Source organism: Macaca nemestrina, chromosome 5 (assembly GCF_043159975.1).
Source record: "Macaca nemestrina isolate mMacNem1 chromosome 5, mMacNem.hap1, whole genome shotgun sequence".
Lineage (NCBI taxonomy): Eukaryota > Metazoa > Chordata > Mammalia > Primates > Cercopithecidae > Macaca > Macaca nemestrina.
The window spans coordinates 98,802,301-98,819,356 of record NC_092129.1 but is presented as its reverse complement, the minus strand read 5'-3'; the positions used below and the strand labels follow the sequence as shown (position 1 = coordinate 98,819,356).

Here is a 17,056-nt window from a genome sequence, read left to right as displayed (position 1 = left end):
CTTGCCTGTACCATTTCTTAACTGTGCAACCTTGGGGAAGTTCTGTACCCTGGGTGACACTTTTTTCATCTGTAAAATGGGAATAATATCACCTATTGCCTAGGGTTGTTTTCAGGTGAAGTGCTTTAGAGTTGTGCCTGGCACTACTTACTAACCACTTACCATTTCAGTCATCAGGTACTTATAGGGTTTCCCTTAGATATTTTTCTACCCGATTTGGGTAAACTGTTAGTTGTAATTCTGATCTATCTTTATGTTGAACAAAATCCTTATAGCATTGCTCATAAGAAGTACATAGGAACAGTATAAAATGCTTTTGTTTAATGTTCTTACTGATGGTCAACTAGCATGTCTTAGCAATCTTTCAGTTAACTGTTTAGATGTAAGTTTTTATCCTACCTTCCCCTTTTTTGAAGGCACAGCTGGTTTTTTTTCAGTTAGGAGTGAACTAAAATAAAGCTTGATGTCATAGAAATATATTTATTTGTCAAGTTAGGACAAGTTATATTTTGGTTTCTTGTATCCTGATTTTTAAGATTAAGATGAAAAAAGGGGCCAGGCATGGTGACTCATGTCTGTAATCTCAGCACTTTGGGAGGTCAAGGCAGGCGATCACCTGAGGTCGGGAGTTCGATACCAGCCTGTCAACATGGAGAAACCCTGTCTCTACCAAAAATACAAAATTGGCTAGGCATGGTGGAGCATGCTCCTCCCAGCTACTCGGGAGGCTGAGACAGGAGAATCGTTTTGGACCCGGGAGGCAGAGGTTGCAGTGAGCCGAGATTGCGCCATTGCACTTCAGCCTGGGCAACAAGAGCGAAACTCCATCTCAAAAAAAAAAAAAAAAAAAAAAAAAAGATGTAAAAAGGGTTAAGACTAGTAGTAAATTATCGCCTCATCTCCTATTAAGAAATTATGTTTTGATTTGTTTGAATGTCACCTAACTGAATTTTGCTCAACTATCTTTTACTCTAAACTTTCACAGGTTCCTGGTATCATGGAAAAGCCAATTCTACCACATTTTCTTTTGTACTTATATATATATTTATACTTACAATTTTAAAAAATTATATATTTTATAGGGAAATTAGTATGTTCTTTGTCAGAGTGGTGTCAGGCATACTCATGTTCTAAAAAGTCTAATCAGTGATCAACACTGCCTTGATTTTACCCGCCCTGCCTCCCCCCTTTTTTTTGCTGTAATAGAAGACCTTTCTAAACCTTGCCATCATATAAATATGATCTGATAGCATAAACCCACAATTAAGAGTTTTCAAAATTTTAAACTGATCATTAGGCAGTTTTAAAGACACACATACAGATAAAGCTGTTTTGTTTTGTTTTTTCTTTTCAGCACTCACCTTTGCCCTGGGTACTCTTCTTGTATGTGTTTCCATATATCTCTATGGATTACCCAGACAAGACACTACATCCATCCAACAAGGAGAAACAGCTTCAAAGGAGAGAGTTATTGGTGTGTGATTTTAGCCTCATGTGAGACTCCTGTTAAGACTAAACCATTTGCATTAAACTAGAGCCTTAAGTCAATCCCAGAAGGTAGCATAAACAAATAAAAAATTAACTATATGGCATAAGAATTAAGATCAGTGCTATATGTGGAAACAACAACGAACAAAGCTATCTGAGTGAACTGCTAATACAGAAACTTAATGTGGACCTGTTTGGGGTCAAACTATTGTTTTAGAATGAAGGAATTTTATTGTGTATATATATATAATTTGTACATAAGAAGTATGGAGATGATACGGTGTTAAAAAAAAATCATGGTGAGGCTACAATACTCAAGTAACAAGGTTTGGGACAATGTCTAAGGGTTAAAGTGCCAAAGCCATTTCTGTACTAACTGTTCTCTTGTTCAGGTACCAGGGGAGAAGGATGACCCCTCCTTATTCTCCAATTCATGTACAGTATTTTGTCCTAGCAGCAGTAAAGACTTAGTTCTTTACTTACAAGAGGCAGAAACAAGACAGACTAGTTCATAAACAAACTGAATGTGTAACTTCTCAAAATGAATCTATTTCATAACTCAGATGATGATTTCTTGGTGGTGACTGAGTACCCCTTTAGTGCTATATTTGTGCCATTCATTATCTGGTTCATATTTCTTTGCTGTTAGATGATACACTTTTCTTCAAAAAAATTTCTAATGTCACTTTTGTACTTTTTTAAATAAAGTATGTTTAACTGTTGGACTCTCTAATTTGTGAAATTTCAGTGTTTTCTCTAATGTTAATGGGGAAATTCAGCAATAAACTTTATATGAATTCTGAATTCTGTTTAATCACTTTTTTGTATTATACATATGACCATTAAAATAATGCACTTTTATTTTCTATATGTAGAATTGTATCAGTTAGGGTTCTCTGGCTGCAAATCAACTCTGGGCAAGCCTTAAGCAAAAAAGAATTTTTAAGAAGGTCCACAAACAGGGCTACAGGCATCTAGGTTCTAAGAATTAATGAAAAATTTTTTTAGCTTTTGTAAAGATTTGGCTCTACCCATTACTGTTCCTGTATGGTTTCACTCAAGATTCAAATACTCAGGAAGACACTACTGATCTTGGAAGGGGAAAGTTTACATTGGATGTGTAAAACATGTCTACATTTTTATCCCTTGGCTGGTTTATGCTAAGAAAAATTTGGCAGTCGAAAATTAGCTATCTGGGAGTTATTTACTTAAATTGGAACTGCAAGGCTGAATCTTTTCTAGGACTAAGAAGGTAAGTCATAATTGCTAATCTGAAACAATTTTCACTCTAGAGAAGCTTCAGTTTGTGCTAATTTGCTTCTTTATTCATAAAAATAGACTATCACTGGTATTCAAAAGACTATTAGCAACATTTAGAATAAATTATAGCAGACCTGAATGGAAATGCTGGCTGATGAGGATGGCCATACTGATCAAACACACCACATCCTACTCTTGTTGCCTAAGCCATGCTCATGTTATCTAATGAAGCCACACAAAATGTATGTCACCAATATGAAGATATATGAAGGAAACTATAAGAAACTCCATTTCAAATTATGGTTGAATTAATGGACTACATTTTACAAAAAGATCCTAATTCAATGTCTTTACAAGTAATTCCTTGCTATTAAAATGTATTTAGTTCCTGAATTCACACAGTAAAAGTTACCTGTATATGTTAACTCAAAGGGAAGCATGAGGTCTATTGTCTCTAGGAGTAGCTGTCAGTTATACTGACAGATGCTTATTTTTGATCTCCCTATGTTTATTCCAAACTAGCCACAATTACAAGAAAATTGATACTTCCCCCCCACCAATTCTTTTATTTCATGAAAACATTAAATCATTTCAGAATAGTTTCTGAATCATGTATAATCTACTATAGAATCATATGTAAGAATAGTTTCTGGAAGAATATGACATGGTAAGAAATTTCAAGCCAAAGTTTAAACTCAAATCCTTTAGCCCCATTAGACCACAAAGCTTTGGGTTTAAAAAAACTCAATGTCTATTTAAATACCTACTGACCATAAGATAATTCAGATGACTTATTTATTTAAGGATAAAGACTGAATAACTTGACAAGTCACACTTAATACAGATTCTGACACAGAATAATAGTTTAACTTTGGCTGGTGATGGTGGCTCATGCCTGTAATGCCAGCACTTTGGGAGGCCAAGGCGGGCGGATCATCTGAGGTCGGGAGTTCAAGACCAGCCTGACCAACATAGAGAAACCCCGTCTCTACTAAAAATACAAAAAATTAGCCAGGCGTGATCATATGCCTGTAATCCCAGCTACTCAGGAGACTGAGGCAGGAGAATCGCTTGAACCCGGGAGATGGAGGTTACAGTGAGCCAAGATCACACCATCGCACTCTGGGCAACGAGAGAAACTCCATCTCAAAAAAAAAAAAAATTATTCTGAACAGTAAGGCATCTCAGAATAGATAACTAGAGTTCATTTGACATTTTAAAAGCCATTTTAATGGAAATTACATCCTACATACAGGTGTTATTCCAAGAAGTTTCATTCCATTGGCTAGGACAGAACGGACAGCTTTGAAAAGATGAAGTCTGGCCTACAAAATAAAGAATGATTTAAAATATTCAGTAACAGGAATGTATTCAATACATGAGAATGGTTTTAAAGGTAATTCTTTCTAATTTAAAGCAGGAACAATATGTCAAAGTGCCCTAGAGTTACTACAGGCAAGAGAAGATAAATTCCTAGCATCCCTTATAGTAAGACCTGTACATAAAGTGTCATGGAGTGGGAGTGATAGTATTATACAGTATGCCTTCAGATAAGGGAACTTATCACTATAATATTTCATGTAGGAAAATGTGCTTCATAGTCTAGTATGTTGGGAAGTATATAAACATTGATTGTTACAGCCTAATTATTAGCTGAGGAAGTACACTGCTACAGTTGAACAACAGAATGCTATTTTAGAAAAATTTACAAGACTGACTTAGTAATATTAGTCTGAGGAGCTAGGGATTATACAGAAAACATTCAACATAACATACCCCAGCCACTTCAGGAGGACTATCTTTTATTTGTAGTGTTCTGTGTGCCACGGCTGCAAGATGACTGAAACAGGAAGAGAGAAATCACGACGGTACCAGCAGTAATTTCCTGTTGTAAGATATGAGCTTGATACCTAATCTTACTCCTTCAACTTAATAAATAAAGCAAAGAACCATTAAAGGATGTATTCAAAACTGTAAAGTTGAAACTGGAATTCAAAACTCAAGCTTTAGATCTCGGTCCTATTCTACTACTAAGAGGTGGGCAATTCTTAAGATTATGATTTCATTGTTAATTTTACAAATATAAAGGATTCTTTTCTAATCATTTTTCCTCATTTAGGCAACCTACAATCAAATGTATAACATAGCATGGCCTTTTCCTCTGTACAGTGAGGTGGGTAGAAACTAGTTATCCACTCTCCACACACACTGGCCACTCTTCTTTAAAGTATCTTTTTAAATTTAGGTATGGCATCAAGTATAACAACGTGTCAAAGAAATGATACTTAAGACATCAGTTTTAATGATAAAATGACATTTCATAAGATTTTGTACATTAGCTGGGCATGAGGGTGCACGCCTATAATCCCAGCTACTAGAGAGGCTAAGGCAGAATTGCTTGAATCCAGGAGGTGGAGGTTGCAGTGAGCCAAGATCGCACTCCAGCCTGGATAACAGAGTGAGATGCCATCTCAAAGAAAAAAAAAAAAGACTTCTTCACCTCTGTATGTCTTAAGTGTCATTTAAAGGAAGAAAAAAATCCTTACACAAATCTAGAGAAGATAAGGTAAAAAGTATAATCAAGAAAACAGTCCTGATAAGTGTCTGATTTCAATAAATATTGAGTAAAAGCAAAATTTCTTTTATTAAATAGCTTTATGGAAGATACAGCTGCTGCTATACAAGGGTGGACTCAATAATTTCAAGTTTCTAAAATAGTCACGATGAAATTGTCATTAAATATTAGAAAAATTAAGTTTTCTAGCTTATTTTTCTGTGCCTCTGCTTAAAATTCCTGTATGGACCCCACTGTCCTGAAAATAAGTTTAAATGCCTCAGTACATGGCAAACAGGTTTATACACGCTTCATTTATCAGCCTCCCAGGACAATGCTTATGGATCCTTTAAAATGTATTATTATGCTCTTGCTCAACTCTGGGCTTTTTTCTTCTTCCCAGCCACACTCCTTCTCCTGATTAGTACCTCCTTTCCTCTGAGAAGCCCTCTCTGATCTCTCAAGGCTGGGCTGGTTGCCCTAACACCATCTCTTATGTTCACTCTAACATAACACACATGCACTGTGCTGTAACTGTGGAGTTGTCAGTTCCCATTCTCCAGTCTTGGTGACAGTACCTTGTATCACTGAATGAATGAAGGAACATTAACTGCTAATTTGTATAGATTCTGAAGCAATAATTCCTGTAACTAAAAGCACATCAAATTTTAGACCAAGGAATTTGTTTATAGGAAACCTTTGGATGAAAGAAAGGTCTCAAATGCCATTAAACATCTGAAAACAGGAAGATTATAAAGTACCTTAAAGTTAGAAGGTAACTGACAATATGCCTGGGTTGAAGATCCTGAGATGACTTATAAAGCACCTCGTCGAACCTAAAAGATGACAGGAACAGTGAACAGGAAAAGACTGTACATGTTACACTAAGACATTAGACATTAAAAGATCATGAATATAAGATTGACTTGACATGATTAAGAGTAGAAGGTATGGCCAGGCGCAGTGTCTCACATCTGTAATCCTAGCACTTTGGGAGACCGAGGTGGGTGGATCACGAGGTCAGGAGTTTGAGACCAGCCTGGCCAATATGGTGAACCCCGTTCTTGACTAAAAATACAAAAAGTAGCCAGGCGTGTTGGCCAGCGCCTGTAGTCCCAGCTACCCGGGAGGCTGAGGCAGAAGAATCGCTTGAATCCGGGAAGCAGAGGTTTCAGTGAGCCGAGATTCAGTCACTGTACTCTAGCCTGGGCCACAGAGCGAGACTCTGTCTCAAAAAAAAAAAAAAAAAAAGAGTAGAAGGATATGAAAAAACTGTGTGTACATTTGTAGGCAAAGGAACATTTTCTGTCTTACAAATTCTTTGATGGCAGGGATTTCTAAATCATCTTGCTATTCCCTAGACCTAGTCCACATCAAAAATTTTAATCATGGCTGGTGAATGTAAAAAGCCTCCAGCCATGTTTAGGAATATAAAATATAAATGACCAAAGTCTACCCTCAGTGCTAAGACAACCCAGGTGGCTTATTTTTCCTCACATTAGCTATTGTACATGTAAGTAAATTTTTCTGATCCCAGGAAAGAACCACTGACTACTATATAGAAATCAAAGAAAACTGCCTTGTTCATAACCACCCACATCCCTTCTAGAGATTAAGCTCTGGCATGTTTGGCTTCACCAACAATGCCCGTCAGAGCTAAAATGTGTGGTGTCTTGCCTAGCATGGGAGCATCAGATACATGTATTTGAGATTATTAACTGAAACCAAGAGGCAAATGAAGGACTTACGGTCTCTGGGAAGCTGCACAAAAGCAGGTGTTTTCCTTCACTTATCACAGAGGGCAAGAAGATGCTCTTTCTCAAACTAAAAGGTTATGCTTTTATAAGGCTTTCTGTGAGCCCGAGGCGGCTAGACACGTGTGCTATTCATCAGTGATAATATTCTGAAGACCTAAAGACTGTCCTCCTTGAGCATTGTCTTAATCTATGCCCTCTGCGCTCAAAATGCAAATAATCACTTTTTAGGCATCCCTTTGGGAAAAGTCTAGAGGCAGAAGGCAGCTACTGGCCTGTTGACTCGACTGGGCAGCAAAAATGCTAATAGCCATTTTGATAAGCAGAAGCACACTTGATGATCCCTAGAAAACATCGTACCTGAGAAGATGCTGAAGAATTGAAACAGACTGTGGCTCTTGTAAACAAGCAGTGTTGAAGTCATTCAGGTACCCACATCCAAAAGTCTCTTCCAAACTGTTATCAAAAGTTTAAAGTTAAAAACATCAAAAGATTAAAAAGTCATACAAGGGCACAGAGCTCCAAGTGATGAACATCACCTTCTAATACACAATTTTGGTCTCCTTAATACAGCCCTAGACTTTGATGCCAACACTGTTTGATCTGATACTTTAATTTTCCTAAATCTATTTCTTTATCCATACACAATGGAGGTAACAGTATATTCTTCGACAGGGTTATTCTGAGGACTAAGATAATACACATAAATATATTTCTAACATAGATGCTCAATAAAAAAAATTTTTTTCCCTAAAAGAAGGTCTACTCTAGTCAGATCTGAATAGAAGATATTGGAAAAGCCGAGAAAACAGGGCCCCTGGTCTTAGAATCACAGGACCCAACCTAGGGAAGCACAGTGCAGTACAAGGTTTCCCTGCAGCCTCTTCTCACCTGTGGAGGCGGGCGTGTGTGTACTGTAGGAAGACTCCTGTGTCCCCGCGACTCTGGAAAACACGATCCCAGCTGAACTTGTAGTCAGATAAGAGTAAACCTTTGAAGTCCTAAAACGACAGAGGAAATCTTCACTGCTGGGATTTGCTCTAGTACCAGACAAAAGTGCCTCACAGATAGGAGTCTTAACAGACCTGAATAATGAGTGCTGCGAGCCCGACCCTCTCTGCAGTCTCCTGTGGGTTCTTGAGTTCTTTAGTTGCTGAAACAGACAAAGGCAGCTATCTTTATTCTACGTGACACTGTGCCAATCATGGATCCAAGTGAAGGTAATATCTGCCAAAAATGCATGCTGACAATCAAGAACAGATTTAGAATGAGTAATTTACTTTCCTAATTTAGGCTATTTTACCTTTGATAATGACATTTCCCCTGCCTACATTAAAGGGAAAGAAATCCAAATTTATTTATTCAAAAGATACTTGTAGGATATCTGATACTTAGTTTTCCAAGGATGAAGGTTAAAGTCATAAGGACTTGTGATTTGAATCCAAATTATAACATAGAAACTTCACGTGACCACCCAGACAACAGAATGACAATGCTCAAGCTGTTCATGAAAAGAGGACCAAGGTTATAGCAATTCAGATTATTGAAGTGACCAATTCCTGAGTGGCAAGTATAAAAATTCTGGCACCTCTAATTAGTGAAAGCTATTTCTGACAAAGTTAGTGACACTTCAATGGAGGGACAGACATAATAAATCACACTGCCCAAAGTCCAGAATAACATAAAAGTGGCATGTAAGTTATGACTTTAATAAGAAAAAACTGAATTCACTCTTAATTGAAGCCATGTTCTGTAGCATCCTTAATTGAATCTCATTTAAAACATCTTCCAGGAAAGTGACATCTCCTCTTCGAGTCTTCATTCCCTGCACTACTCCAAAGGGCACATGCTGGCACCTAAAAGAGTGGGCATCTAGTTAACTGAAAGCTAAACAAGAGCTGCTGCTGAAAGCATATAACACCTTTCAGAGAGTGGTTTGAACTTTAACCCTCAGAGTTTTTAAAAATTAATAAAATGAAATTGATGTGATTTGTATGCTACAAAGGACATTAAGCACATCTTCACTTTATAATCAATAGCATGTGATTAAACTACTAGTTGCCTTTAGGAGAAAAGGGAAATGTGGATTAAGAATTTTGAAAACTAAGCCACGGAGAGCAGATAACTAATAAAAATACAGTTATTAAATGTTTGTAAGGTGGAAATTATTATAACCAAGACATAATACAAAAATCAAATCTACTTTTCCATACTAATATCTTGAAACAAAGAATTGAAATTTGAATGAAAAACTTTTAACCACTAGGTACATTTTCAGGCTCAGCTGACCCTGCACAGACAATTAAGAACCATGCAGACATTACCTTTCTGCCCAGTCATATCCCATGATCTTCAGCATTTGGAATACTTGTTGAAAATGCTTTTTTTGTCCTTTATCTGTCTTGGGAAGAAAACATATGTAAAATAAAAGAACAGTGACAAATTAATGTACAAAAATAGGTTGGACTTGAATCAAATTAAGATATTTGAGGTTTGACACACTAAAGTCATTGTCAATCGATACATTTTAAGTAAACACAAAGAGGATGCCACAAGAAGAGTGTCTAAGTGAAGTGCTCTACAAGGGAGGGGAATATGAGCCGTAGCACTCCACCAAGTCAGTAGGAAATGTGAACTTCAACCTTCTGAGTATTCCATTTAAATTTCTGCCCTCTTGGCTATTATGACCCTAGTCTCTGAGACCAAAGTTCAGCTCTAAATAAATATTTGATGGCAACTTTTCTTCTAAGTGAAAAGGAAGGTTTCACATGGTAAGTAACGAAAGGAGGAAAAGATACTAGAATACCACTCAGCAATAAAAGGAACGAACTACTGACACACAGGACAGCCTGGATAGTTCTCCAGGGCATTCATTATATTGAGTGAAAAAAGCCAATCTCAAAAGTTACATATTGTATAATTCCATTTATACAACATTCTTAAAGTGACAAAATTGTGCTGAAGAACAGAGCACTGGCTGCCAGGGGTTAGGATTGGGTGAAGGTGTGATTATTAAGTGGTTGACCACGAGGGAGTTTGTTTTGTGATGGAACAGTTCTATATTCTGAATGTGGTGATGGTTACATGAATCTATACATGTGATAAAGTCTCATAAAACCATACCCACACAAACATCTACAGGAGAGTACATGTAAAAGCTGGCGAAATTTCAGTAAGGTCTCTATCAATGTTAATTTCCTGATATTGATAAAAGTACTATGGTTATATACTATCTTTGGGGGGAAACACTGTACTATTTTGAAACTTCTTGTGAGTATTGAATTACTTCAAAATAAAGTTATTTAAAAACAACTGTTGACCCCAATTCAGAATTGAAAACTAAAAAACAAAAAAACTTTGCATTATGGTGATCTGTATATATTAATTTCACATAACTATTTTACTGATTCAGGTAATTTTTTCTTACTATGAAGCAATGTAAACTTTTTCATTTTTAAGTGTTTAAACTTTTAAATAGAAGTTGCACACTTTAAACATACTTAATGTTGACTTCTCTCTGTAGTTTTACATAATTAGTTTTCCATAGGTTTTCAACATGGCATCCAATTTCTACCTCTGTAATTTTCATGAGTTAGAGATCGTAACTTTTTGTTCTGATTACTTACCACATATATCATTGTATCAAAATTATACTTGTCCATTCGATCTATAGCAGCTGCAAGATCTCTGAAAAAGTGGCCATAAACCAAGAGTTACTAAGCAGATCTGGGTAATAATTGATTTTACCTATTTAATAGCAATGACCATTTTCTAATTAAGAACTTAAATTATCCCACAGCCTGAGGAATTCCAACCACACTTAAGACAATTCAAATACCACATTTTTTTTTTTTTTTTTTTTTTTTTTTGAGACGGAATCTTGCTCTGTCACCCAGGCTGGAGTGCAGTGGCCGGATCTCAGCTCACTGCAAGCTCCTCCTCTCGGGTTCACGCCATTCTCCTGCCTCAGCCTCCCGAGTAGCTGGGACTACAGGCACCCGCCACTTCGCCCGGCTAGTTTTTTGTATTTTTTAGTAGAGACGGGGTTTCACCGTATTAGCCAGGATGGTCTCGATCTCCTGACCTCATGATCCGCCCGTCTCGGCCTCCCAAAGTGCTGGGATTACAGGCTTGAGCCACCGCGCCCGGCCCAAATACCACATTTTGATATAAAATGATAAAAATAGGTTTGGGGAAAACAACAATAAAAACACTGGCAAAAGTAAAACCTAAAATAAATATAAATAAATAAAATTAATATATAAAAGTTCTACAATATGTAGTAATAACAACTAAAATAGCTCTGGGTGAAGCATCTTGTAGGTAAATGTTTTATGATTAAGTCTCTACTAAAAAGAATCACCCGTTACTTCTCTGCAATATATTCTCTTAACAAACATATTTAAAATATAGATGATGTAGTAAACAGGTATTGTCTAGATACTCTCCTATTAGTATTACTAAGGACTTTCAAAGTCTTGGGTCAGTCAGGGGAATACCTTCTAATGCATTTAAAAGACCATAAAGTCGGCCGGGTGCGGTGGCTCATGCCTGTAATCCCAGCACTTTGGGAGGCCAAGGTGGGAGCATCACTTGAGGTCAGGAGTTCGAGACCAGCCTGACCAACAGGTAAAACCCTGTCTCTACTAAAAATACAAAAATTAGCTGGGCGGGGTGGCGCACACCTGTAATCCCAGGTATTCAGGAGGCTGAGGCAGGAGAATCGCTTGAACCTAGGAGGTGGGAGGTGGAGTCTACCGTGAGCCGAGATCGTGCCACTGCACTCCAACCTGAGCGACAGAGCAAGACTCTGTCTCCAAAAAAAAAAAAAAAAAAAAAAAGGCCATAAAGTCCTTTGACAGAATTTCTCTTTTATCTCTGATTAGATACAAGTATCTAGTTGGCATATGAAATAATGAAAAATAAACCAAAATTTCAAGTCGAGGATTATGAAGTATTAAAGTTTAAAATTAGAGCTATTTTTGATTAACAGCATATGATACTGGAAAGACTGAAAACATTCCTCGATCTTTTGAAATGTTAGGGATCATTAAAATGTCATTAGTACCTATCTCATGATCCTGACATTGCAAAGAGCATGCATTCTCAATGGAGGCAAAAACTGGCTAATTTTTGTGTTTTTAGTAGAGACAGGGTCTCATCATGTTGGCCAGGCTGGTTTTGAACTCCTGACCTCAGATGATCCACCCTCCTCGTCCTCCCAAAGTGCTGAGAATACAGGCAAGAGCCACTGCATATTTTTTGTAGAGATGGGTCTCATTATATTGCCTAGGCTGGTTTCAAACTTCTGGCCTCAAGTGATCCTCCTGCTTTGGCTTCCCAAAGTTCTAAGATTACAGGCGTGAGCCACTACAGTTGGCCAACAAAAAATCTTATTCTTCATGCATAAACCACAGATATGCATACAATATATACAGAGATACAGAAAATGTGTGGGATAAAATTTCATGAGAATTGGCAATTAGGAAAAATATGGCTGAAAAGGTTGCTTGGAGGGATTATAATTTTAAAAATGTCGAGAAACTTGTATAACAGATTATCACAAAAATGATGTCACAAATAGACACTTGTGTTACCTTTTTTTGGTTTGAGACAAGGACAAAACAAAGGGAAACTTTTTGATCCAATGAAAAAACACAAAAGAATAAGAACAATTTCTAGGTTGAATTTGTAGAAACTGAATTTCAAAGCCAAAAGAAGTGCCAGGTCATTTAATCCAGATCTCTCCTTTCACAAAGTAGAGAATCATGGCCCAGAGAATTAAACGACAGTCCCAGGTCTCCAGCCTCACACTCTGCGCTTTTCAGTATTCTCCTGCACTTTTGTCTGCTATAACAACTTTGATTTACAACCCCCACACAAAAGTATTCTATAAGAAACCCACTAGAAGGCAGAAGCAACTGACAATAAAGCGAAGCGAAAAATCTAACATTTCAATAAGTGGCAAAAAGACAATTATTTTCAAAGAAAAAAGAAAGTACAGGTGTTAAGGTAAATACACAGAAAAGTCTACATCTAATGACAGCCTGAAAAAACACCAAATCAGGATAGTTACAGAGATCTCATGTCATAGGGCCCCTTTTCTGATGGGATGTTTCTTTTTCCAAAGAAAAATATAGGTGTTGGAAAAATTGAGACCTAATGATAGCCCAAAAGACACTAACCAGACCCGAATACTTACAGAGCCTCTGTTCTCAATGGATACTTCTTACAACTACTGTGCAAGGGTTTATTTAATCTGTCTAGCAATAATTAGTTGATACAAAAAACTTGTCTAATATACATATTTGCTTATCTAGAAAAACAATGTACCTCTTAGATATACAAGCTCTTCTCATTTCCTAATCCCAATTGCATAGAATTGGTAAAGGGAAATGTCGAAAAGTAATAGAAGGTAAGAGATGAATTTCCTAAGTGAAAATTAAGAGACTTGATTGGTTGCTTAAAGTACAGGTGTTAAGGTACATAATTTGTTTGGAACAAATTACGGTAGTTAATATAACAACAACAAAATATCATGACTTTATGTTACAAAAGTGATTTGTGACCTAATATAAAATTCTGGCCTGGGAGACACTTTTGCCACCAGTGCTTCTCTTTCCTATTAGCTTTGTCCCAGAAATAAGAGTGCTTGATAAACCCACTTCTTACTGATGAACAGAGATTGGCCCTTCCACAAAGGTCAGTCACGGAGACGGATGGAAAAAAAATGTGACATGGCTGCCTTCTCCCTCAGCCTGCTTTACCAAATCCCAATGAGGTCTGGTATTTATGTGCATGTAAGATGTTCTTTACAGCATGAGGAAACCCCTGAGCTAATGTGGTCATCTTTTAGTATACATTTCCTGCCAACATGCCATTGTAAAATACTTTTAGTTGATTATGAAGTACTTCAGTTTTACAGCTTATAGAATAACGTCGTCAGCTGTGGAGTTCGATAATGCATAATTAATTGTAAATAGTTTTTCATCTGAAAGCAACAGATTTAGAACCAAATGTTTACCTTCACAGAGGCTACAAACCTGGTTGCATAGAGAGAAGTACCATCACTTCGCATTACAGTACAAATTGAGGAGGAGTCGCCATTCCCAGAGAGATCTACAACAGCCGTTCCTTTTCTAGAAATGCAAAAAGGTAACTTTGAAGCAACATAATAAATTCAGACCTTTAAAACTGTAATATCTAAAACATTATCTTCAGCAAACCAGAAGCTATTTTTATTACCCAAGTTGCAATAAGCAATGCCAATTCAAGCTTTAACCAATAATGGTAAAAAACAAGAATATGACCAAGAATCTCTTACGAATGGGTATGATGTAATTAATATTTGGTTATCTTAGCTTTTAAATCTGTAGTTCCGGATAAGGTACTCAGAAATAAAATCTTTAATATACCCAGTTGAAAAATGAGATGCAGCTGCATCGTAACTATGAAATGTCACACATTTTCCTTCTAATTCACGGTATAACAACATTCAATATTGGGCTAATTTTTAACATGCCACAAAAGTACCCAAGTATTAAAACTACAGATTTTTGTCTTTCCTGTATGACCAAACTTTGGCATCTGCATATGATAATCTAAAAATTTTCCTTAGGGACATTACTGAGGATGCTATTAACTACGTTTCACATCTTCCTTATAAATATGACAGGAGAAATTTTGCTTTGGTACTATGAAAAGTGACATGTCTCTTAAGCAATTGGTTTGTCTCTACATTATAGACGTCTGGGCTTCTTTCACTGGTATTTCTTTGTTTAGCTGACGGGGAGCTAAAAGCTAAATTAGAAAACAATTAGGCAAGAAACAAAAATAAAACGTATCCAAATTGGAAAAGAAGTTAAATTGTCTCTGCAGGTAATATGATTTTTTTTTCAATATGATCTTATAAATAGAAAACTCTGAATATGATCTTATAAGTAGAAAACCCTGAAGATTCTGCCAAAAAACTGTTAGAATTAATAAATGAATTTTGTAAAGTTGCAGTATAGAAAATCAACATACAAAAATCAGTAGCCTTTTTTTTTTTTTTTTTTTTGAGATGGAGTCTCTCTTTGTTGCCGAGACTGGAGTGGTGCAGTGGCACGATCTCAGCTCATTGCAACCTCCGCCTCCTAGGTTCAAGCAATTCTCCTGCCTCAGCCTCCCAAGTAGCTGGAATTAGGCATGCGCCACCACGAGCCGCTAATTTTTGTGTTTTTAGTAGAGATGGGTTTTCACTATGTTGGCCGGGCTGGTCTCGAACTCCCGACCTCATGTGATCCACATACCTCGGCTTCCCAAAGTGCTGGGATTACAGGCGTGAGCCACCGCGCCTGGCCAAAAATCAGTAGCATTTCTATACACAACAACAAACTATCTGAAAAAGAAATTAAAAAAAAAAAAATTCCATTTATAATAACGTCAACAAAACCAAAATAGGAATAAATTTAACCAAGGAGGTAAAATATCTGTACACTGAAAACTATGTAACACTGATGAAAGAAATCAAAACACAGATAAATGGAAAGATATCCTGTATTACTGGATTGGAAAAATCAATATTTTAAAAATGTCCATACCACCAAAAGCAATCTACAGATTCAATGCAATCCCTACCAAAATTCCAATGGCATTTTTCACAGAAATAGAAAAATAAATCATAAAATTTATATGGAACCACAAAAAACCCCCAAATACCCAAAGCAACATTGAGCAAAAAGAATAAAGCTGGGCCAGCTATGGTGGCTCACGTCTATAATCCTAGCACTTTGGAAGGCCAAGGCAGGTGGATCACTTGAAGCCAAGAGTTCAAGACCAGCCTGGGCAACATGGTGAAACTCCATCTCTACTAACAAATACAAAAATCAATCAGCTGAGTGTGGTGGCACATGCCTGTAATCCCAACTATTTGGGAGGCTAAGGCAGGAGAATAGCTTGAACCTGGAGGTGGAGGTTGTAGTGAGCCAAGAAAGCACCAATGTACCACAGCCAGGATGACAAAGCCAGACCCTGTCTCCAACAACAACAACAAAGCTGGAGGCATCGCACTACCTAATCTCAACATCTACTACAAACTATAGTAATCAAAACAGCATCATACCAGACAAAAACATAGAGACCAATGGAATAGAATAGAGAGCCTAGATACAAATTCACACATTTATGGTCAACTGATTTTTTTTTTCTTTTTTTGAGATGGAATTTCGCTCTTATTGCCCAGGCTGGAGTACAATGGCTTGATCTCGGCTCACCACAACCTCTGCCTCCTGGGTTCAAATGATTCTCCTGCCTGAGCCTCCCAAGTAGCTGGGATTATAGGCATGTGCCACCACACCCAGCTAATTTTTGTATTTTTAGTAGAGATGGGGTTTCTTCATGTTGGTCAGGCTGGTATCGAACTCCCGACCTCAGGTGATCTGCCCATCTCGGCCTCCCAAATTGCTGGGATTACAGGCGTGACCCACCGTGCCCAGCCAGGTCAACTGATTTTTGACAAAGGTGCCAAAATAACACAGTAAGAAAGGGACAGTCTTGGCCAGGTGTGGCGGCTCACGCCTGTAATCCTAGCACTTTGGGGGAATACAAAAATTAGCTGGGTGTGGTGGCGTGTGCTTGTAATCCCAGCTACTTGGGAGACTGAGGCAGGAGAATCGCTTAAACCCGGGAGGCAGAGGTTGCACTGAGCCAAGATCATGCCACTGCATTCCAGTTTGGCAACAGAGCGAGACCCTGTCTCAAAAAAATAAAAAGAAAAGGACAGTCTCTTCAATAAATGACATTGGGAAAACTGGATATCCATATGCAGAAGAATGAAACTAGATCCTTATCTCTCACCATGTACAAAACTCAACTCAAAGTGGATTAAAGACAAATCTAAGACCTGAGCTGTAGAACTATTAGAGGAAAATACTGAAGTCTTGGCACCAAGATTTCTTGGAGGTAGTCCTCAAACATAGGCAACAAAAGCAAAAATACACAGATGGGATTGCATAAAACT

The 17,056-nt window shown here is 37.4% G+C and overlaps 2 protein-coding genes across 7 annotated transcripts in view; one reads left to right on the top strand and one right to left on the bottom strand.

Annotated features, from left to right (window-relative positions):
- The window catches only part of LOC105496277 (solute carrier family 35 member A1), a 34,145-nt gene extending 31,935 nt beyond the window's left edge, over positions 1-2,210 (top strand). For all 5 annotated transcript variants that reach the window (XM_071096753.1, XM_011766543.3, XM_024797453.2 and 2 more), the window contains one exon: positions 1,355-2,210. In XM_071096753.1, coding sequence (XP_070952854.1) covers positions 1,355-1,482 — 128 coding nt within the window. In that variant the 3' untranslated portion in view covers positions 1,483-2,210. The remainder of the gene's footprint in view (positions 1-1,354) is intronic.
- Positions 2,211-3,526: 1,316 nt separating this feature from the next.
- The window catches only part of LOC105496272 (arginyl-tRNA synthetase 2, mitochondrial), a 73,277-nt gene continuing 59,747 nt past the window's right edge, over positions 3,527-17,056 (bottom strand). For both annotated transcript variants that reach the window (XM_011766529.3, XM_071096750.1), the window contains 10 exons: positions 14,100-14,195; positions 10,683-10,743; positions 9,381-9,457; positions 8,788-8,912; positions 8,142-8,209; positions 7,948-8,057; positions 7,417-7,512; positions 6,064-6,138; positions 4,525-4,588; positions 3,527-4,073 (listed from right to left, as the gene is read on the bottom strand). In XM_011766529.3, coding sequence (XP_011764831.2) covers positions 3,987-4,073; positions 4,525-4,588; positions 6,064-6,138; positions 7,417-7,512; positions 7,948-8,057; positions 8,142-8,209; positions 8,788-8,912; positions 9,381-9,457; positions 10,683-10,743; positions 14,100-14,195 — 859 coding nt within the window. In that variant the 3' untranslated portion in view covers positions 3,527-3,986. The remainder of the gene's footprint in view (positions 4,074-4,524; positions 4,589-6,063; positions 6,139-7,416; positions 7,513-7,947; positions 8,058-8,141; positions 8,210-8,787; positions 8,913-9,380; positions 9,458-10,682; positions 10,744-14,099; positions 14,196-17,056) is intronic.